Below are 21,222 nucleotides of genomic sequence, written 5' to 3'. Positions count from 1 at the left end.
TCCCACCATCCTCATTGGCCCCTGCCTGGCTCAGGCTACCACTATGCCCTGGACGGTTGCTGTCACCATCTAAATCACCTCTCTACTTTGGTTCTCGATCCCAGATGTGTTCTCAATACAGTTGCTTAGAAGATCCTTTTCAAACAATTCAGACCTCTGATCATATCACTGTTCTTCTCAGAATTTCCAGAGCTGTCCCATTTGAATTAAGACTGAGTCCTTTCCTCGGCCTACAGAGCCCTACTCTCCTCCCAACCCCCATCTCATCTCTCTTCTGTTCCTGGCTGTTTCTCAAATATACCGAGCCCATCCCAACCTCTAAGCCTTCGCTTAGTTGCCTCCTTCATTTCCTTCCAGTCTCTGTTCAGTGTCACCTCCTCAGGGACACCTTTTTTTTTTTTTTTTTTGAGATGGAATCTCGTTTCGTCACCCAGGCTGGAGTGCAATGGCATGATCTCGGCTCACTGCAACCTCCACCTCCTGGGTTCAAGTGATTATCCCGCTCAACTTCCGGAGTAGCTGGGATTACAGGTGCGTGCCATCATGCCCAGCTAATTTCTGTGTTTTTGTAGAGACAGGGTTTCACCATGTTGGCCAGGCTGTCTCGAATCCCGACCTCAGGTGATCTGCCAGCCTCGGCCTCCCAAAGTGCTGGGATTACAGGCCTGAGCCACTGCGCCCGGTCTTTTTTTTTTCTTTTTTGAGACAGAGTCCTGTTCCGTCGCCCAGGCTGGAGTGCAGTGGTGCGATCTCCAATCACTGCAACCTCTGTCTCCTGGGTTTAGGAGATTCTCCTGCTTCAGCCTCCCGAGTAGCTGGGACTACAGGTGCACACCATCTTGCCTGGTTAATTTTTGTATTTTCAGTAGAGACGGGGGTTTCGCCATGTTGGCCGGGCTGGTCTTGAACTTCTGATTTCAAGTGATCCGCCCACCTCAGCCTCCCAAAGTGCTGGGATTACAGGTGTGAGCCACTGCACCCGGCCAGGACACCTCCTTTGATCACTTTATCTAAGGCACACTCAGGCACCGCATGATTTTTTTCCCCCCTCAACACTGTCAGCCCTGACATAGTATAATACGAATTTTTAAATGCTGTCTCCCTGGGTGGAATGAAAGTCCATGACCATGAGCAGGGACATTATTCCATTTACCAGTTTCTTTGGGGGCTGCTTCTTTACTGGTAAAATGGGCACTTCTGGGTTCAAGTTCCTTCTGACTCGGATGTTTTGGGGATATGAATTTCTGCTGTCTCGTGGCAGGCCTGAATCACAAAGACTTTTTCCCAGATATGGAACTGTATTGCAGGTGGGCTTTTCGTGTTTCCAGGACCCCTGAGACTGTTTTTTTTTTTTTGAGACCGAGTTTTGCTCTTGTCGCTCAGGCTGGAGTGCAATGGCGCGATCTCGGCTCCCTGCAACCTCCACCTCCCAGTTTCAAGCGATTCTCCTGCCTCAGCCTCTCGAGTAGCTGGGATTACAGGCCTGCGCCACCACACCCGGCTAATTTTGTATTTTTAGTAGAGACGGGGTTTCAGCATTTTGCTCAGGTTGATCTTAAACTTCTGACCTCAGGTGATCTGCTCGCCTCGGCTCCCGCAGTGCTGGGATTACAGGCGGAGACTTTTCTTTAGCGCCAGTTTCCCACTATGGGAGTCTGTATCCTGGTTACCACGGAAGATTAGGTTGCATCATAGTCTGGCAATAGTTTTTTGATCTTTAGACACAGTTCAATGAGAAGTATTCGAAGCAGTAAAAATGAATCACATTCCAACTTTTATTAACAAGGGTACTATTAGATGAAAACAGTTTTCATAGTATTATATAAAAGACCCATTTTACTTACCCTAAGGCTAAGATCAATTAACAGAACCCCTGGGGTAACAGCCCAGGCACCAAATCTGACACCTCAGAGTCGTCCTTGACTTCCCTAACCCGCTTTCCCGCATCTCAGATTCTGAGAATTTGGTTTCTATCAAGATGTGCCTCTCAAGCCAGGCCTCTCCTGCCAGGACGGTGGCCACAGGGCCATCTCCCTCTCCTGGGGCCCCAACTGCCTGGTCAAGGTGACTGCTACACACGTGGGGCCGCAAAATCCCTCGAGTCACAATGTCTTCAACGCCTTGTCAGCCCTCTGATCGCACTAAACGTCTTTAAAGCCTCCCACTCCTTTAACAGGGTCACCTCTGTGTAAAGGCGACCTCCTCGTGCTAAGTGTGGCGGCGTTCAAGATTCCGAGACACAGACCCCTCCCGCGTCACTCCCCGGGCACAGGAACTCCTACTCATCCCTCAGTCATCAGCTCGAAGGTTTCTTCTCCAAGAAGCCTGCCCAGCACCCGAGAAGTAGAGCCGCGAGCCTTCTCCCGGGCGCCCAGTCTTCCCCCGTACAGGCAAGGATCACCCCGGAAGCCCGCGCCGGGCCCCGCTGAGGCCAGCGGTTCCTCGGAGGCGCGGGAAAGCCGGATCACCAGCGCGATTACGGCACACACTATGCGGGGCCTGCAAGGATACCGGGCGGCCACTCCTCAGTGGTAAGACAGAGGCTCCGCGGAAAAGAGACTGAGGCCGCGGAAACCCCATACCGCACTCCACGGGACAGGTTCCGCCCCGCCCCGATGACGCTTCCGGATCCGGCGTGTGCCGGAAGTGGGCGGGCGGCGGCGGCTGCGCGCGGAGGCGGTGGAGGAGGTGCTGGGAGCAGCCCGGTGGCCGCTTCCCGCCCCCGAGCCGGAGCCGGTGCGAGTGGAGCAGAGCTGAGGTCGGGCCGCGAGTGGAGCCGGCTGAGCGGGCGCCGAGCTCCCGCCATGGCCCGGAACACGCTGTCCTCGCGCTTCCGCCGGGTGGACATCGACGAATTTGATGAGAACAAATTTGTGGACGAGCAGGAGGAGGCGGCGGCGGCGGCGGCGGAGCCAGGCCCGGACCCGAGCGAGGTGGACGGGCTCCTGCGGCAATATCCTTTCCTGACGCGGCGTCCGGGCCTGCGCGCGGCCTTCCCACCTTCTCGGGCCCCTTCGGGCGGGCCTCTGCTGTCTCCGACCCCCGGCCCCCTCAGGTCAGCCTTCAACTCCCTGCCGACCTGACTCCCCTGGGCCGTGCTCCCCTGAGTCCTGGTCTCCCTGGGTCCTTCCTCCCCAGCCCTGGCCCCTTCTTGTGCAGCGCAGCCCCGCAGGCCCTTGGACCCGGTGGACGGGCTCCCTCGGTAGCCCCGCAGGTCCCGCGCCCCGGGCTCTCTTCCCCTCTTGCCTCCTCGTCCCCTCACGCTGTCCCTTTCTGGGGGCCCCAGCACTCCGTCCCTCCCTTGCAGGAAATCGGGCCTATGGCGGGGCTGGGTCGGCGGCAGGGCGGAGGTGAGCCGTATCTGAGTAACCGAGTGATCGGTGAGGCTGGGGCGCGGTCTTCCGGGGCCAGATTGCCGCAGGGCGTGAAGATAGGTGGGTGGACGGCTGTGGGGAAGACAGGACCCAGGAGGGAGTGGAGGCGGCCGCCCTATTTCAGCCCTGGGGTCTAAGGTTGTGCCTCCCCTCCCCCAGTCAGTCTGACCCTCCCGCTTAATGCTGAGAAAGGGAAACCCTGTGGTTCCTCTGGTCACCTTGGTGGTCTCAGCTACGCTCAGCAAGTGAGTCTTGGCTCCCCCCAGTACCCTTCTGGTGCAGGAAGCAGCGGAAAGAACTAGTAGTTCAGAGCTAAGAAAAACCAGACACCTTGAAGTGAAGTGTGAAAGTAGAGCCCCACGCCTGGAAATGACTGTTCTTGTGGCCACAGAAAACAGCATTTAGAAAAGATTAAAAATAGAGGTGATTGTCACAGCCTTGCTTGGTCCTTTAGCAGTATGAGCGCAGGAAACTGACTTATTCTCACCGGAAGGATTTTTCTTTATTCAAATGGTGTTCCAGGAAGCCTGTCCCCTCCCCCCGCACGGGCGGGGGCAGGGTTGGAGGCCCATGCTGTACATAAATCAGGTTCTCGGTGTTGAACCAGTTGACTCAGCTTGGAAAGTGGGGCCTGCTGCTTTAGGGGGAGCCCGGCAGTGCTCCTCAGTGTGCCTTTAAAACGAAAACCTTCAGACTTGGTTTGAACAGGAATGTGTTTTCGGAAGTGGAGATTCAAGCTTGTCATTCCTGCCCCATCAGGATCCCCCAGTCCACCCTAGTTATGAAATGGGGTCAAGGGAAGGGTCCCCAGGAGGGAAGGTTGGTTGTAGTCAGGTGCAGGGCCTGGCTTATGGAGAGTCAGTGCTGAAGGGGGCTCCAAGGTCAGGCCTTTGGCCCAGGACCCTCATTGAACAGATGAGGAGGTCAGGCCTGTCAGCTGCTGCCTTGGTCTGGGTGCAGAGCCTTGTTGAAGGTCATGTCTTGGGACTCCCCTGCCTGGTGACAGGTTCCTTGAGGCTGCTTAGAGGCCTGGGTTTAGCACATCCCGGGGATGGTCGTTTCTCCATTCATGGCAGCGGCAGAAACCTTGTTACCATGGAGAGTGTTCCACCTGGGGTTGGGGAAAGGGAGGTTAGCGGATAAAGAGAACTGAAACCCTGGCAAATACCGGACCCAGGTAGGGAGGAGAATGGAACTGATATTTATTGGGTCTCTATCATGTGCCAAGAATTGGACTTAGACCATTGAGGACAGGGGAGCAGGGAGAGGGATAGAGGGATTGGGGTTGGGGAGGGCAGAGAGGGACCCTGTCCTGGGGCTATATAGGGAAGTGTGTGTGGCGGGAGATCACGCAGATGGGGTAGAAGGAACTCGGCTGTGCATCTTCGCACACCGCGCGCCATCATGCTCTGGCTCTGACCTCGGATAGGTCACATACCCTCTCACAACTCAGCATTCTCCTCTGTGACGTGGCAGACAGCCGTGCTGGCTTCCTAGGTTCTGTGGGAGCCTCATGGGCTAACATCAGCATCAGGGGGCACACAGCAAGTGTCTGCTCAGGTCTGCAGCTAGAGCGGCAGCACGGGATTGTGGGAGGAGCTTGGGTGCCAGGGCCATCTAGACAGCTTAGTTTTGTGACCCTGTGCAGGTAATTTCCGTTCTCTGAGCCTCAATTCCATTGCCTTTCAAATGAGATAATGATTGTTGTTACTGGGATTTTTGGAATGAGATGGCATGTGAAAGCACCAGGCACAGGATCCGAGACCTTGTGGCGATTTAAAAGTATGAGTTCCTTTCCCCTCAGTGAAGCAGCTTCTAGACTTCTGGATCAGGGCTCTGGCCAGAGCAGTGGTTTTGAGCGATTTTGCACCCCTCCCCTCCACCTCAGGAAATTAGAAACATTTTGATAGTTACAGCTTGGGGATGCCACTGGAATCCAGTGGGCAGAGGCCTATGACCCACAGCTGAGATCCCACGTCAGAGAATCGTGGGTCCACAGTGTCAGTTGTGCCGTGATTGAGGAAGATCTAGAGATCAAGGGCTGGGCAGGGTTCCCCCAGCACCACAGCCTATTCTCTGAAAAGGTCTAAAGCCAGCCAAGTATGACAGCCGGCTTCATGAATGACAGGTGATTTCAGGGAGGCCCTCCCTGCACCCCACATCACCCAGCTGCTGAAGGCCCTCACCCATCAATGGACTGAGTGATTGTTGGACACATGGTGCTGAGGTAACGCCACAGCAGGGGCTTTTTGCCCCCGTGGACTAGTTTTATCCCTGCCCTTCCCCAACCATCATTTGAATGATTCCATTTGTTAATTGTGCCAGGTTTATATGAAGAGCAAGTGAGCCTATGTTTTCTGTTCAGCCTATGGGATCCTGCTTATTCCTTTGGGGCCACCACCTTAGAAAAGAGTTACAAGGTCCGGGCACGGTGCTCACACCTGTAATCCCAGCACTTTGTGAGGCCGAGGCTGGCGGATCACGAGGTCAGGAGATCGAGACCATTTTGCCTAACACAGTGAAACCCCGTCTCTACTAAAAATACAAAAAAAAAATTAGGTGTGGTGGTGGGTGCCTGTAGTCCCAGCTACTTGGGAGGCTGAAGTAGGAGAATGGCATGAACCCGGGAGGCAGAGCTTGCAGTGAGCCGAGATGGCACCACTGCACTCCAGCCTGGGCGACAGAGCGAGACTCCATCTCAAAAAAAAAAAAAAAAAAAAAGAGTTAAAAAGGTAGCGGTTATCAGTGGCTGATATCAGGCTGGCCTTGTTTGGATGGGGGAAAAGAAACTCCAGAGCTGAAAGACAGAGGGACTGGGCTGCCTCTTGAGTGTGGAAGGTGGATCAGAGCCAAGCAGGGAGCTGGGGAACCAGGGCTGGGAGTGGCTCGCCTGGTGGCGCAGACCCAGCTCACTCAAGATGGAGCTCACACTGGGGAAGCCAGGAGATTCAGCTCTGCTCCGAAGGCCCTTCCTGTCTGCACGTGGGTATCACTGCGTGAAGAGGAGTAGAGACCCGATTGGGCAGAAGCCATTCCTTGTTCTATTTTTGAAGCTTTTTGGCTGAAGCCAGTGTTTCACACGAGGAAATGAAAGTTGGCTGATGTAATTCAGTTTAAAATAGGTGTCACCTTTGGGGACCTAACCCAGATTGTAATTTTCTTTTGCATGCTGGGTATTCAGAACTCAGCAAAGAATGTGTTGTCAGGATTGCAACTGAAGTTGGGGGGGGGTAACAGTGGAGACTGGCTCATTGTTGACAAAAGCTTCTGTTAGATTGATAAACTCTTTCCAGGTAACAGTTGGGACCTCATTGATCCCAATAGGTCTTAGAAGTTCTAGCACATCTAAATTTCCTTAATAGTTTAATTGATGAAGAGCATTGATGAAGAACTGGGAGATCTCCCTTTGTACCTACATTTCCCCCTTTTTAGAGTGAGAAGATGAGAACGGCCTCCAGTTCACATGTACGGGTGCTGTGAGGATCCAGCAGGGGAGATCCAGTGCCCAGCACCAAGCAGGTGCAAGTGAGCGCAGTCCAGTTTTACAGCAAGTTACCCCTCAAGGGCAGTTGCTTTGATGGGGAAGGTAGAGAGGGAGGAAGAAGGAGGGTTTGCATGGTTGGCAGAGGTGCCCTGCACCCTCCCCGTGTGGGCGGTAAACAGTCTCTGCCCACCTGGAAGCCGTGGAAGGTGGGTGGTATGGATGAGATCCCATCTGACTGTTCCCTGAGCTGTTTCTGAAGTGAGCTTGTTAATGACAGCGTGGACATGCTTGAGCCTAGCCATCCTTAACTGGTGGTGATGCACAGGGGACATGCTTCGGGCATTCCATGCAGCCTTGCGGAACTCACCCGTCAACACCAAGAATCAAGCTGTGAAGGTAAAGGGGTGGCGCTGCGGCTCTGCTGGGTGCTGTTGGGACCAGGGCTGTGGGTGTCTGGCCAGTGGGAGTGTGAGCTCCTCGGGGCTCTGGGCAGCGTCCGTTTCATCCGCATCAGAGGGAGTGAGCTGGCACTGGGCAGTGCTTCCACGGGAGCCTCCTGGCACTCCCTAGGTGGTGAGGCTCCTCTGACATCAAAGCTGTCAGTGTTTATACGAGAAACTCCCCACGGAAGCCTTCACTCCCGCTCGCGGCCTCGTAGGCTGAGAAGTCAGCCTGGCCCTGGCTGATGAGGAAAATGCATGAATTCGCTCACCTGTGGTGCTTATGCTCCTACAGCCTGAATAGGCTTTGTCTGCCCAAGGATTTTAAGTACCTGTATGCTTTCCTACCTTCTAAAAACTAAATTGTGCTTACTGCATCACCAAGGCTAAAATTTGGTTCAGGGAAAGGGGTCTCCCTGCAGCCGGAATTCTAGCAGCTGTGACAGCATCTTGATGTCACCGATGGCTGCACCTTCACAGAGTTCTGGGAAACGGCCCCACCCTTCTGAGTGTGAATACAAGAGGGATGCTGGAGCCAAGTCAACTTGGTTTGATTTTTTTGATAGTCCACCACCATTGTGGAGTATAATAAGGCCTTATTGGTATCATCTAAAATAGTGATGGGCTGGGTGCCGTGGTTTATGCCTGTAATCCCAGCACTTTGGTAGATGGAAGGATCACTTGAGCTCAGGAGTTTGAGACCAGCCTGGGCAACATAGCGAGACTTTGTCAGTATTAAAAATTAAAAAAAATAATAATTAGCTGGGCATGGTGGTATGTGCCTGTAGCCCTAACTGAGGTGGGAGGATTGCTTGAGCCTGGGAGAGGCTGCAGTGAGCTGAGCTTGCACCACTGCACTCCAGCCTAGGCAACAGAGCGAGACCCTGCCCCTCTCTCCCTCTCTTTTTCCCTCGTTTTTATTTTTTCTCTCTCTCTCAGAGTTGATACTTGTCCTAGTAAACTACTTATTCCCCCCAAAATAAGTAGAATAACTTGTTGGCATAAATAAAAGATACTTTGAAATTTAAATACACAAAAGACCTTCTAGCTTGCTTATTTTAACCATCCTGGACGAATTAGAAACTGCGTGGTGTTTCTGGAAACCTGTGTCCTTGCTTTGGTGTGGGGCATGGCGGCCTGCACAGCTCTGGGCCTCACTTGCTCTTTTTCGTCTGCAGGAGCGAGCCCAGGGCGTGGTGCTGAAAGTGCTCACAAACTTCAAGAGCAGCGAGATTGAGCAGGCTGTGCAGTCACTGGACAGAAACGGTGTTGACTTGTTAATGAAGTACATTTATAAAGGCTTTGAGAAGCCCACAGAAAATAGCAGTGCAGTGTTACTCCAGTGGCACGAAAAGGTATGTGAACGCTGCCATGCACCCAAGTGAGCCACCTGGCTTGCCCCAGTGTTCAATCAGCAGGCCGGATTTTCCAGAACAAACGTAGGTCGGTCTGCTAGGCGTGTGGGGTCAGAGGACGAGCCCCAATCTGGAATATCTGGTCACTTCCCTCTCCCAAGGAAGCTCCTGGTAGGGACTTGCTGTTTCTGGTCATCACAGTTACTTTTTTGCTTTTAGCTGCCGATTTGTGCCAGGCAGGACAGGGTGCCCTTGGTACAGGACATGTGGGCAGATAACACGGCATGGTAAGGTGGTCGGGGAGTCTAGGTAGGAAGGGGGCTTGCTAGTTGGTTGGGGCTTCGTGATACTTTGCAGTGGTGGAGGCAGCTCTCGGGGGTTCTTAGAAATAAGTCCTCCAGCCAGCTCTAAGGGCTTCCTCCTGCCCTGGCCTCAGCCTTACCAGGCCAGAGTGAGCAGTGGGCAGAAACCTTGACCTCGCTTAATATGGCCTTCATCCAGGTGAAGCAGAAAGAGCTGTGTCTGCCCTTCGCTTGGGTCTGTGTGAGAGCAAGGCCTTTGGCAGCCTGTGTCCTGCCTGTACCACTGGGGCTGCCTCCCACACCTTCCCCCACACACCCCTAGTGCCACAGTAAGCACGCCCACCATTAAAGCAGACCAGGCAGTTACTAACGTGCCTGCCTTCCTCAGAGGCTCAGTGTTGAGTTGGAAGAGAGGGGTTTTACAGTGGGCCAGTCCTTAAGGCGGTGTTGGTGCTGGGCTGTGGTTGTGGCCTTAGGTCTGCTGGTGGGTGTGCTGTGCCTCCTTGGCCTCCGCTCTCCTGGGCTCAGAAGGAAGTGAACAAGTCCTCTGTACGATGGGAAGGCCAGGCCCTCTCGTCCCTTTAAGGCAGCTTGGTGCCTGCCAGCCACCTCAGCAGGCGGCACTCAGTGGGCTTGTGTGCATCTGTAAACTCAGCACTTTGGGAGGCTGAGGCAGGAGGATCGCTGGAGCCCAGGAGTTCGAGACCAGCCCAGGCAATGTAGTGAGACCCCATCTCTACAAAAAAACAAATTAGGCGGGGTGCAGTGGCTCACGCCTGTAATCCCAACACTTTGGGAAGTGGAGGCAGGTAGATGACCTGAGGTCAGTAGTTCGAGACCAGCCTGGGCAACATGGTGAAACCCCGTCTCTACTAAAAATACAAAAATTAGCTGGGGGTGGTGGTGGGCGCCTGTAATCCCAGCTACTTGGGAGGCTGAGGCAGGAGAATTGCTTGAACCGGGGAGGCGGGGTTGCAGTGAGCTGAGATCTTGCCATTGCACTCTAGCCTGGGCAACAAAAGCAAAACTCCATCTCAAAAAAAATAAAATAAAATAGCTGGGCATGGTGGTACACACCTGTGGTCCCAGGTACTCAGGAGGATCGCTTGAGCCCAGGACATCAAGGCTGTGCAGTGAGCTGTGATCTGGGCGACAGAGTGACACCCTGTCTCAAAAGGGAAACTCGAGGGGCTCTGCTTTGTGTGCTTGGTGACAGCGTTCTCAAGCCAGTTCTGCTCGAGAGCCGGCAGCTCTCAGGACCCCACGGCTCCAGGCCAGGGCTCCTTCCCTAGAATGTGCTCTGTCTCAGGGATCCTCTTTCAAGGGATCTGTGATGGATCTAGGTCAGGGAACGTCCCCCCTGTCTCTGGCAAGCCAGGCTCCCCTTGGCCAGCCAGGTCTCATCTGACACGTTTTCTTTTCCTGCCCCCACAGGCCTTAGCAGTAGGAGGACTAGGCTCCATTATAAGAGTTCTTACAGCAAGAAAGACTGTTTAAAAAAAAAATAAAAAGACTCATGTTACCTTGAGAAGAATTCTGGATGCCCAGGCTGGTGAAGAAGGGATTGACAATGGACCATCTTCCTAGGAACTCCCAAGTAAACTATTTCAGGACATGTATCTGCTGAAATGTATTTTATTTTCAAGGTGGAGGGAAAAATCGTCTATTTCCTAAATCCTGTTTAGGATCTGATAGTCTATGCCTTTGTCTCCGAGTACTGCAGAACTGACATTTTGACGATCTACCAGGGTGGCAGCTGGCGTTGGTCAGGTGCACCTGTGTGCACTGGGGGAGGGATGGTTTGGGCAGGTGCAGATCCAAGGGCTGTGGTAAACGGGAGAGCTTGTTTTTGAAGTGGAAAAAAACCCAAGAGTTTGTACAGACATCCCGTCTTCCCAGAGAAGGTGGACACTCTTGGGCTCATTGTAAAGTGCCTGCTGCATCAATAAAGCTCTTGGCTTATTAGTATATACATTGCGGTGTGTTTCATATATGTAAAAAAATGGTAATGAATGGGATGGTAATGAATGAGAGTTCAGTTGTTCCGGAAACCCGACGTGGGAGGAGTAGACCTGTGCCCCTGTTGAGTCACCCCTAGGAGCGAGCATGGCAATCCACAGGCCCTCTGCCACAGGACGCCAGCCTTGGCCTCAGAGCCGCTGGCTGCTGCAGAGAGGTGTTTGCTGAATGAACTATTTATTGTTTCTTACTCCTTTGATTTGTATGTAATTAATTTTGGAGCTTATTTAATAAAGTGCCAAACATTTAATAATTGATCTAGGCTTTAGAAGTCTTCAGTTTGTGGGATTGCACTTGGAATCTTTTGAGGGTGGGGCCTCCGATGTGCCTGGTCACGTTTCCTGATGCTGGGTTGGCTGTGCTGCAGAATCACTGCTGCCTGGACAAGTTTTCTTTAAAGAACTAAACGTCAGGAATGGGGAGCAATCAGCAAATAGATAGAAGGGATAATTTTGTTTCCCATAACCAATAACAGAGCCTCTCTGAAGGGCAAAAATGCTTTTCTTTCCTTTTCAGCACGTGTAACTGCAGCTTGCATTCTGTTAAAGGTTAGGGCCCCATTCACACTCCTGAAGCTCCTCTGGGTCATAGAGCCCTTGGATACAGACTTTGACCAAAGTGACACAGTCCTCCCCTCCACAGCTCTCCCCTCCTCAGCCCCTCTGCAGAACCACTGCAATTCTTGGGGGGTAGAATGAGGCTGTTGGCTTCATTAAATTACATTTATTCACCCAAATCCAGTCGGGGGAGGTTCTTTCTGAAAGACAAACATTCTCTAGCCCTTGAAGTTGGCCTTGGAGTGTTAAATATGAGACACAAAATACCAGATTTAATGAGTCAAAGAAATAGTGACACGCCAAACTAGTAAAATCCATTGTAGTTGCATCTGGATTGAAGAGCTTTAATCAAAAAGTGTATTGCACCACAGATGAATTTTCTACAGCAGTTTTCAAGAATACAATCCTATTTACAATATGGAAGGAGAGCTCAAGATCCACTGCTTGTATAAAGGGCTATAGATACCGTCGCTATCACAAAGTTTTATACAAGTCAAAGTGCATTAAATCACTTAGAATATTTACTCCACTCTTCCTCTTAAAGCTGAAGGAAATTCAACATGCAGGAGGAAAGCCTAGTCAGTGAAGCCTCCCTAAAGTGAGTACAGACCTAGGAACGGGCCCCACAGCTACACCTAAAACGGCTGAGGAGTGGGACCTGGGGTGCGTGTGGGGCCAGTTCAAGGGCTGGAGAAGCCACGGAGGCAGCAGACGGGCTTCCGTGGAAAAGTAGCTGCCTTTGGCTGGCCTTGAGCTACCCAGTCGTAGAGACGCTCTCCTGAACAGCCGAGAAAGGAAATCTGACTTTGAAAAAAGGCTGCCTCTTACCCATCAAACTTGGAGAAGAGACTCCTGTTTCGTGTTCCCACCAGGTAAATGGAAATTCGTGTTCGAAACAAGGGACAACTGTGTCTGCAAGGAGCAGCCAGATGAGGTGGTCAGTCACTGGAGAAGGGTGCCTCTGGAAGGCAGAGAGCCTGAGCTGGGACAAAGGAGATGCTGCCCTGGCTTGGTTCTTCATGGAAATTTCGTTAGGTTAACGTTGCAAATAGGTGTTTTTCTGTGACATACATTTTATATACCTATGTTGGCCCTAAGCATGATTGAGAAATACAACTTTCCATCACTGGATAATGGATAATAAATTTAGGAGCTCCAGTTATTAATTTAGTTTTTTATTTAACCAGTGAAACTTTCATCAAACAATAAACTGTTTCCTTTCAGATTCAATATTGTGGTTTTTCCAGAACCAGCATGTTCCCTTCCTCAGTAACGAGGAATCCATGAAACAAATTTCTGTCGGTTACTACCAGAGTCGTGCATGCTACAAGTGCCGCAGCCAGCTGGGGGCCGTCCGGGTGTAGTGTCATTTTAAGTATTTGGGGTGGGATAAGGGGGAGAGAGTGGCTCCACACACAAGGTTGACTGCCCCAATGTCTCCATCAAGGCTGGGGGACAGCTGCTGCCCCACTGGAGACAGCGGACTGTCCTTCAGCAGAAGACGGGTGATCTGCATTGCCCAGCGGCCGTGCAGCACAGAATCAAGACAGACGCCACTGCGCTTCAGAGGGAGCAGTGCCGGAGTGCGAGTGAGAAGACAAAGGAACGGGAATCCGAGTTTTAGGAAGAATTCCCTCTGGACGCTCTGATTTCAAGAACACCAGTTAAATGGATTTTATAATACAGAAGACATGTTTATAGTAGTGAAGAACTTCAGCTATAAAAAATAGTTTAAAATGGTTTACCAGCAACCTATCCAAGACAAGTACATTCATTAAAAAGGCAATTGAGTGTATTTGGTACTATACTTAGGGTCTTTTCATGTATTTGCTAGTTTTCTTAAGTGGAGATACCATCAGAAAGGTGCATATTCCTCATTCATCCACACCGGCCCTTAAAGATGGATCCTCTAAAGTTCTAGGTGGTTTGAGAGACAAGGTGAAAGACTGTTTTCTTGAGAGGAAGGGATAAAAAGCTTCTAACTCTCTGAATTTTTAAAAGCCACTCCTATGGAGTTCCCATGGAGTTGGCTGTTCCTGGCAGAGGCAGGTGGGTTTCGCCTGCCGGGCACCATCTCAAAGGGCCGTCTCTGCCTCCCGCGGCATCGCTACGTGGTGACTCAGGTGTGCCTGCCAGATGCTGATGGCTTCAGCTGTAAGTGCTACTGTGAAGTTAGAGGACTCAGGTGCAGACGGGGTGCTGGCTGGAGCTGGGATATTAGCAGCACTGTGGAAATCTGGGTAGTGCCAGGACCCTCCTGTTTGGTGACCAGAATGACAGGATCAGCTACCCCCTGAGGTTCAGGTCAGCCTGCAGGGAAGTGGGCCTTAAGTCTTGTAAACAATGTTTAGACGCTTGTACAAAATACTGCAGTTACAGTGATTAAAAACCCACCCAGACTGGTGTGTCAGTGTTCTTTTCACAGAAAAAGTGTCAACCCACGGAGCTCCATCCTTGGGTAGTCCCCTCTAGGACCATGGTATCCGAGGGTTTGAGATAGATGGCCGGATGCTGCCTTTGGGAGCTGGTTTGGACCCAAACCATGACATCTGCATTTGAAACAGAAAAGGCTTCTGAGATGCAAATCAGGACTTAGTGCCAGGGAAACTGAACCACCCCTCCCCTCCCCTGAGCCTGTCACTCCTGCCCCCCACGCATCCTGCCTTTGGCTCTGAGCACAGCAAGAAGATGGTTCCAATAACCAGTCTGCAGGCCCGTGCTCAGTACCGGAGGGAAATGAGAGAAAAACACTGAGTTGACAGGAATAAGGTAGTGGAACTGTAGGTTTTTTTCCTATTAGAGCATTTATGCAGACACTTTGGGAATTTGAGTGCTGAGCCAGACCTGGGGCTCTCAGTAAAGCACAATCAATGAAAATGCTTTGAAAAACACGTGGCCTGTTGGTCAAGTACAGCACAGACGTTTGGGCACAAAGGATGTCATTGCTAAAAAGTGCCTGGATCAAGTTCATCCAACAGCAGCCAAGCTGATCATGCAGCTGTGCTGGTTACCTACATTCGTGGGGGCTAAGGGGTCTTCAACTGCTACTGCTGGGATGACTGACGACATATTTTGGAAGCTGTAACGGTAGACCAGAGAACCCTACCTTATATTCCAGAGTTTCTTTGAGCATGTTCTCCTCCTCTTGGGAAAAGTTCAGCAACACCGACACAGCTTTTATAAGATGAAAAGCCTGAAACACAGTAAGTTTTGCTGCCATAGGCCAAGGTGGAGGTGAGGCGGGGTGGTGGGGGGAGCTACATGGCATGTCCTGCTTGCTTTGGTTGGCAGGACCAAGTGGTGGGTGACGCTCTGGCACTCTGAAGTTTGGCAGCAATGATAGGTTCTTTCTTCCCCTGCATCCTCAGGGACCTGGCAGGCTTCAGGGAATTTCCCCAGCAGCTACCCTACCCTTTGGCAGGACCCAGGAGTGATGGGTGGACTCTGCTCCCGGCCTCCGCACCCAGGCCAGGATTTAGAAGTGGAGCCCACATCTCCCACCAGGAGCCGGTTCCTGCATGGCCTCTCCCGCCAGCTGCTCACTCCGCAGGCCAGCGCCAGCAGGAGAAATGACTGAGCGCCCACAAGGGCGTCAAATCAGGATGTACGAGGAAAAGGGAGAAATGGGCTGGGCAGGGGTTCCTGCAGGACAGACTGTAGGGCGGGGCCTCAATACCCAAAAGACACTTCAAAAGCCCTTTACCTCGGATTCGCGACAGGACATGAATTTTAAAACCACATGCTTAAGGTACTCAAAGTTGATCTCGCGGGCATCCGTCAGGTCGGCGTTATTCGTGACGGAAGGCGCCATGTTTGCCATGTCAGGTCCAGGTTTCTCCCGGACTTCGAAGAGCTCATTATCGGGTCTGATTTTCTGAAAAACCAATGGGAAAGATGTTACACTGAACCGTCTGAGGCAGGTGGAAAAAGTCACATGGGAGGTTCACCTGGTCCAAACCATGATCACTATTGTAGGGCAAAAAGGGCCCCACCTGAGAAGGAAGCACCTCCAGGTGGGCTTGAGGAGGGAGTGACATCATTTGGGGAAACTCAGATAGTCCCTTATCCGTGGCAAGAACACATGTCCCTGGGGCCTGGAGCTGCTGGCATCCCGCATCGGGCCGAGCACTCCGCCACACACACTGTCAGAGCGTGGCTGTGCTGGCCTGGCAGACAACCCCACTTTCAGATGAGGATGCAGGCTCAGAGAAGGCAGGCAGGGCCGCGGCCACGGAGCTGCTTCAGAGGTGCATGCAGGCTGGCAGGCCGGCCCACCAGCTAACACTGGACTGCCCAGTGACCCCTTGCAATTAATTAGGGGTTGGGGGGAGCATAGGCAGCGAGGGACCTCAGGGGGACCAGGCACAGGCAGCAGGGGGAGGGCTGGGAAGTGGGGCCAGCTCCTGTGGGGGCACTCACCAGCTCCTTCTGCAGAGTCTTCCGGAGCTCCAGCATCCGCTGCTGCATCTGCTTTATGGTCTGCGACAAGCCCCACCCCACAGACAGTCAATCATTATATGCATGTTTCACCAAAGGAAACAGAGCCGAAGATCCCACGGGGTCCCCTGTACACCTGTGAGGAGCCTCTGCCCTGAGAAGTCATCCTGAGAAGCTGGTGCTCAGCTGTCGCGTGTTGTGCCTACGCCTGCTGGGCTGTCATCCCTCTTGGGCCACTGCTTTCACACACTGGAGTCTCCACGTCCCACAGAGGCCACAGTCCCTCTGTGTGGACATGAGTGCCCCAGTGCTGCCCATCCCTTCCCAGGGGCTTGGTTCTCCACACACAGCCCAGCTGGAAAAGGCTCTGAACCATAGATTTTGCCATCAAAATTCGATTTTTATGCTGTGATCCCCAAGTAGGATACTTAGGTGAGGATTTATGGTTCTCATCACTACTGCTCTCTTGAAATACATTAATAATCTGCAATGCTTGTTTTGAATACCCTAACAAGATCATGGTTTTTCTGCACAACTCATCAACATTCAGTTTTAGATAAATAATTTGGAAAATAATTTCTTTTCCTTTCCTTTTTTTTTTTTTTTTTTTTGAGATTAATTCTCACTGTCGCCCAGGCTGGAGTACAATGGCGCGATCTCAGCTCACTGCAACCTCAATCTCCCGGGTTCAGGTGGTTCTCCTGCCTCAGCCTCTCAAGTAGCTGAGATTACAGGTGCACACCACCATCTCGACTAATTTTTTTTTCTTTTTTTTTGAGATGGAGTTTCACTCTTGTTGCCCAGGTTGGAGTGCAATGGTGCAATCTTGGCTCACTGCAACCTCTGCCACCTGGGTTCAAATGATTCTCCTGCCTCAGCCTCCCAAGTAGCTGGGATTACAGTTGTGCGCCACCACACACAGCTAATTTTATTTTTTTGAGACGGAGTCTTGCTCTGTTGCCTAGGTTGGAGTGCAGTGGCATAATCTCGGCTCACTGCAACCTCTGCCTTCTGGGTTCAAGCAATTCTCTTGCCTCAGCCTCCTGAGTAGCTGGGATTACAGGTGCCTGCCCCCAAATCCAGCTAATTTTTGTATTTTTAGTAGAGACAGGGTTTCATCATGTTGGCCAGGCTGGTCTCGAACTCCTGACCTCGGGTGATCCACCCACCTTGGCCTCCCAAAGTGCTGGGATTACAGGAATGAGCCACCACGCCTGGCCTTCTTTCTGTTTTCTTTCTTTAAGAGACAGCATGTCACTATGTTGCCCAGGCTGGATTCAGTCTTTGAACTCCTGGGCTCAAGCAATTCTCCCATTTCAACTTCCCGAGTACCTGGGACGACAGCTGTGCACCACCATGCCTGGCTGATTTTCTTTGATGTTTAATTAGTATTATAAGCCTTACATTTATTACACATTCCATACACAGTCCATTATTCACTAGACATGCTGAGACTTATTTTCTCAACTAAAATCTTCATAATATAGGAAATTTTTTTTTTTTTTTTTGAGACGGAGTCTTACTCTGTCCCTGAGGCCAGAGTGCAATGGCACAATCTCAGCTCTCTGCAACCTCTGCCTCCTGGGTTCAAGCAATTCTCCCACCTCAGCCTCCTGAGTAGCTGGGATTCCAGGCGTGTGCCACAATGCCCAGCTAATTTTTGTCATTTTAGTAGAGATGAGATTTCACCATGTTGGCCAAGCTGGTCTCGAACTCCTGGCCTCAGGCGATCTGCCTGCCTCGGCCTCCCAAAGTGGTAAAATTACAGGCATGAGCCACCACACCCGGTTTTAAATAAAAATTTATTCGAAGTCTCCCAATGGTAATATATCTAAATGCGTTCTTTCATGTACCCCCAGTCCACATCCCCATTCTTGCACAGCGTGGCTGGAATTGTAAATACATTTTTCATGTATCAGAGTCATCACTGCCTCCTCCAGCTTTTCTAATTGTAATGTCTAGTGTGACAGGAACTCCCGGGGATGCCCCTGTCTTACTGTGTGGCTGGGCTTCCACTTTGTTTGATTGATTGATTGATTGATTGAGACGGAGTCTCACTCTGTCGCCCAGGCTGGAGTGCAGTGGCGCTATCTCGGTTCACTGCAAGCTCCGCCTCCTGGGTTCACGCCATTCTCCTGCCTCAGCTTCCCGAGTAGCTGGGACTACAGGCACCCGCTGCCGCACCTGGCTAATTATTTTTGTCTTTTTAGTAGAGATGGGGTTTCACCATGTTAGCCAGGATGGTCTTGATCTCCTGACCTCGTGATCCGCCCACCTCGGCCTCCCAAAGTGTTGGGATTACGGGAGTGAGCCACCGCGCCCAGCCCGGGCTTCCACTTTAAAACAAAGCTGGGATAAGCTTTGTTTCCCCAAGCGAGGAATTCCGAGTGTTTCTCTTGGGAATGGAATGACTGAATCAGAGGACCACAAAAGTGTTTCTAACTCCTCCCCTGTGAGGCATTTTAAGTGACCTCCAACACACCCAATTTTGTAAAATGGCACCTTGTGGCTTCGATTTCTATTCTCTTGGCTGACCATGAGGTTGGACACTGTCCCAAAAGTACATTCGCTACTTTATCTTATGTTATTTGGTTTCCTGGGTTCTCTCACTTGGTAATTCATCTAATAATTACTGAGTCCCTACACTGTTCTAGGGGTGGAGAAACGGCAACAAAAAAGACAAAAGTTCACCCTTGGGGGTAAAAGAATCAATCAACAGGCCGGGCGCGGTGGCTCACACCTGTAATCCCAGCACTTTGGGAGGCCAAGGCGGGTGGATCACGAGGTCAAGAGATCGAGACCATCCTGGCCAACATGGTGAAACCCCATCTCTACTAAAAATACAAAAATTAGCTGGGTGTGGTAGCATGCGCCTGTAGTCCCAGCTACTTGGGAGGCTGAGGCAGGAGGAGAATTGTTTGAACTCGGGAGGCGGAGGTTGCAGTGAGCTGAGATTGCACCACTGCACTCCAGCCTGGCGACAGAGAGACTCCATCTCAAACACACACACACACACACACACACACACACACACACACACAATTAGCCAGGCGTGATGGTGGGCACCTGTAATCACAGCTACTCTGGAGGCTGAGGCAAAAGAATCACTTGAACCGAGGAGGCAGAGGTCGTAGTGAGCCAAGATCACGCCATTGCACTCCAGTCTGGGTGACAGAGGGAGATTGTCTCAAAAAAAAAAAAAAAAAAAAAATCGATAATCAAATCCGCAGTGTATTGGGGGTATGAAGAGGCACAAAGAGGCAGCATGGTAAGGGGTGGGGTTCTGGTGGTGAGGCTGGTCGGGATGGCATAAAGAAAGTGAGGGTGACTAGGGGAAGGCACTTCCAGACGGAAGGCTCAGCAAGTGCCAAGGCCCTGAGGTCAGAGGCTACTTGATGGGAGGTGAGGCCCCTGTGGCTGAGAGGGAGTGATGAGGACAGGAGGGCTCAGCTGGCAGGGGTAATGAGGGGCCCACACAGGGCTTTGTGGGCTTCTGCAAGGACTCAGGCTTTCATCAAGAGATAGGAAGTCATCAGAGGGCTAAGAGAGCAGTGCCAGGGAAACCGGTTAGAAGTCTGACACCATCTTCCAGAGAAGAGACAATGGTAACCTGCAGCAGGTGGCAGCGATGTGAAGTGGTGGATTCTGGGAAATGTGCGAAGGGGGTGCTGAAGGAATCTGTTAACGGCCTGGATGCCGGTGGAGAAAGAACCAAGGCAGATAGGACAACTCCAAGGCTTTTGCTGTCTGAGATGGGAAAGGTGGCCATGGCAGCCAGGGAGCACAGTGAAGCCGAAGTGTGTTTTCGGATGTTTTGAGTTTCAGACACCTTAGAGCTCACGTGGAGACGGGTTTGTGAGGCTAGCGTCCATGGAGCCATCTGGGCAGGAGGCAGGGAGGGGAACCAGCTGCACAGGGCATGGGTGAGATCGCAGCGGAGGGCGCACAGTGCAGAGAAGAGCTGTGAGGGCTGCCCCTGCGCACGGCGGGTGGCAGTGGGAAGGAGACTGGCCCATCAGAGGAGACGGAGAAGGAGCAGGCCATGGATGGGAGCTTCAGGAGGAGGAAGAGGCGCCTGTCCAAGGCTGCCAACAGGCCAATCAGAGGGAAAATTAGGAACTGCCTTCTGGATTTAGCAATGCAGATGTTACTGATGAGCTTGACAAGAGTGTTTTTCTGTGGAGTGGTGGGGGAAAGGTTGAGAGATGAGGAGTGGGAATGGAGATGGCAGATACAGAAAGTTTCAACTTGTCAGCACGGGAGGTGAGCAGAGCCTCAGCAACAAGACAAAGGGGTGTCAACCAAGGGCTTTCATAAGGCGCCTGCATGACAGTGCACTTCTCAGTGGATGGGACGACTCCAAGAAAAAATGACCTAGGCAAGAAGGGGGAGGCGGCTGGCGTAGTGCTTGGGGAGGTGAGGGAACAGGGAATGAGGAGGGGCTGTGGCACATCCCTTCTCAGAGAAGCAGGAGGCAGGAGTGCCAGGGCGGGTGAGGCAGGGTTGAGGTGAAGAGAGGAGAGAAGGTAGACATGAAGTTGGGGTTAGGAGCAAAGGGGCGTGAAGGCCCACGGATGAGGCGGGGTTGCGGGGAACACTGGGTTGCCCACAGGACCATGGTCCTGAGCTTCGAGGGGACCTGAATGCCCAGGTGATGGCACTTTCCAGCCAGGTCTGGCTCCATGGCTGCAGGCAGGGAGCAGGGAAGAGTTGAGTTTAGCCCAAGTTTAACCAGAGCTTGGCTAGGACAGTCTAAGGAAAGAGAGAGAGGCCAGAGAACCAGAGGTGTCGGGAAGGCAGTGGTCCCAAGACAGACACAGACCCAACGCTGAGTAAGGAGGCAGGAAGGCAGCACAGCTGGTAAGGCCAGAGGCTCCAGAGACAGAGGTCCTAGGGGCACATGGGACATTTACGAACAGGCACAATGAAACTGTGGGGTTGAGCAATGCGAGCTGAGGTGACACTAGGGAAGAAAGCAAGGCAGTCATTGCCGGAAGGGCTGGGATGGAGTGACTGACAGGGCTGTGAGGGGCCCAGGGGGCTGGGCTTCTGGGATGCTGGCAATGTCCTGATTCGCATCAGGGTGGTTATATGGGTTTGCTTTCTGTTAATTCACTGAGACACACATCTGTTTTGTACACTCTTCTGTGTGTATTTTTTTTTTCAATTAGCAATAATCGCGCCTCAGATAGACCCTCATTGGCTACGATACTGCCACTGTGCAAAGATTCTGTATTTTATATTAGACATAATG

At 51.9% G+C, this 21,222-nt stretch overlaps 2 protein-coding genes and 1 pseudogene across 15 annotated transcripts in view; 1 reads left to right on the top strand and 2 right to left on the bottom strand.

The window, feature by feature from the left end:
• Positions 1-2,707: 2,707 nt before the first annotated feature.
• Positions 2,708-11,231, top strand: ARPC5L (actin related protein 2/3 complex subunit 5 like). 2 transcript variants are annotated; one of them, XM_065530080.2, is made up of 4 exons: positions 2,708-2,954; positions 7,183-7,254; positions 8,477-8,653; positions 10,390-11,231. In XM_065530080.2, exons 1-4 carry the CDS (start codon positions 2,805-2,807, stop codon positions 10,450-10,452), a joined length of 462 nt encoding a protein of 153 aa, XP_065386152.1. In that variant the 5' UTR covers positions 2,708-2,804; the 3' UTR covers positions 10,453-11,231. The 2 variants fall into 2 exon arrangements, with proteins under 2 accessions (XP_065386152.1, XP_073872685.1); XM_074016584.1 differs by lacking the exons at positions 7,183-7,254; positions 8,477-8,653; positions 10,390-11,231 and adding an exon at positions 3,308-5,441 and having other exon boundaries at positions 2,708-3,055.
• A 630-nt stretch (positions 11,232-11,861) lies between these two features.
• The window catches only part of GOLGA1 (golgin A1), a 69,604-nt gene continuing 60,243 nt past the window's right edge, over positions 11,862-21,222 (bottom strand). For all 13 annotated transcript variants that reach the window (XM_045372615.3, XM_065530079.2, XM_045372611.3 and 10 more), the window contains 4 exons: positions 15,951-16,010; positions 15,235-15,405; positions 14,638-14,724; positions 11,862-14,080 (listed from right to left, as the gene is read on the bottom strand). In XM_045372615.3, coding sequence (XP_045228550.2) covers positions 14,000-14,080; positions 14,638-14,724; positions 15,235-15,405; positions 15,951-16,010 — 399 coding nt within the window. In that variant the 3' untranslated portion in view covers positions 11,862-13,999. The remainder of the gene's footprint in view (positions 14,081-14,637; positions 14,725-15,234; positions 15,406-15,950; positions 16,011-21,222) is intronic.
• Positions 21,115-21,197, bottom strand: LOC123569314 (U4 spliceosomal RNA; annotated as a pseudogene).

Source organism: Macaca fascicularis, chromosome 15, assembly GCF_037993035.2.
Source record: "Macaca fascicularis isolate 582-1 chromosome 15, T2T-MFA8v1.1".
Taxonomy (NCBI): Eukaryota; Metazoa; Chordata; class Mammalia; order Primates; family Cercopithecidae; genus Macaca; species Macaca fascicularis.
This window is presented reverse-complemented; position numbering and strand designations above follow the sequence as displayed.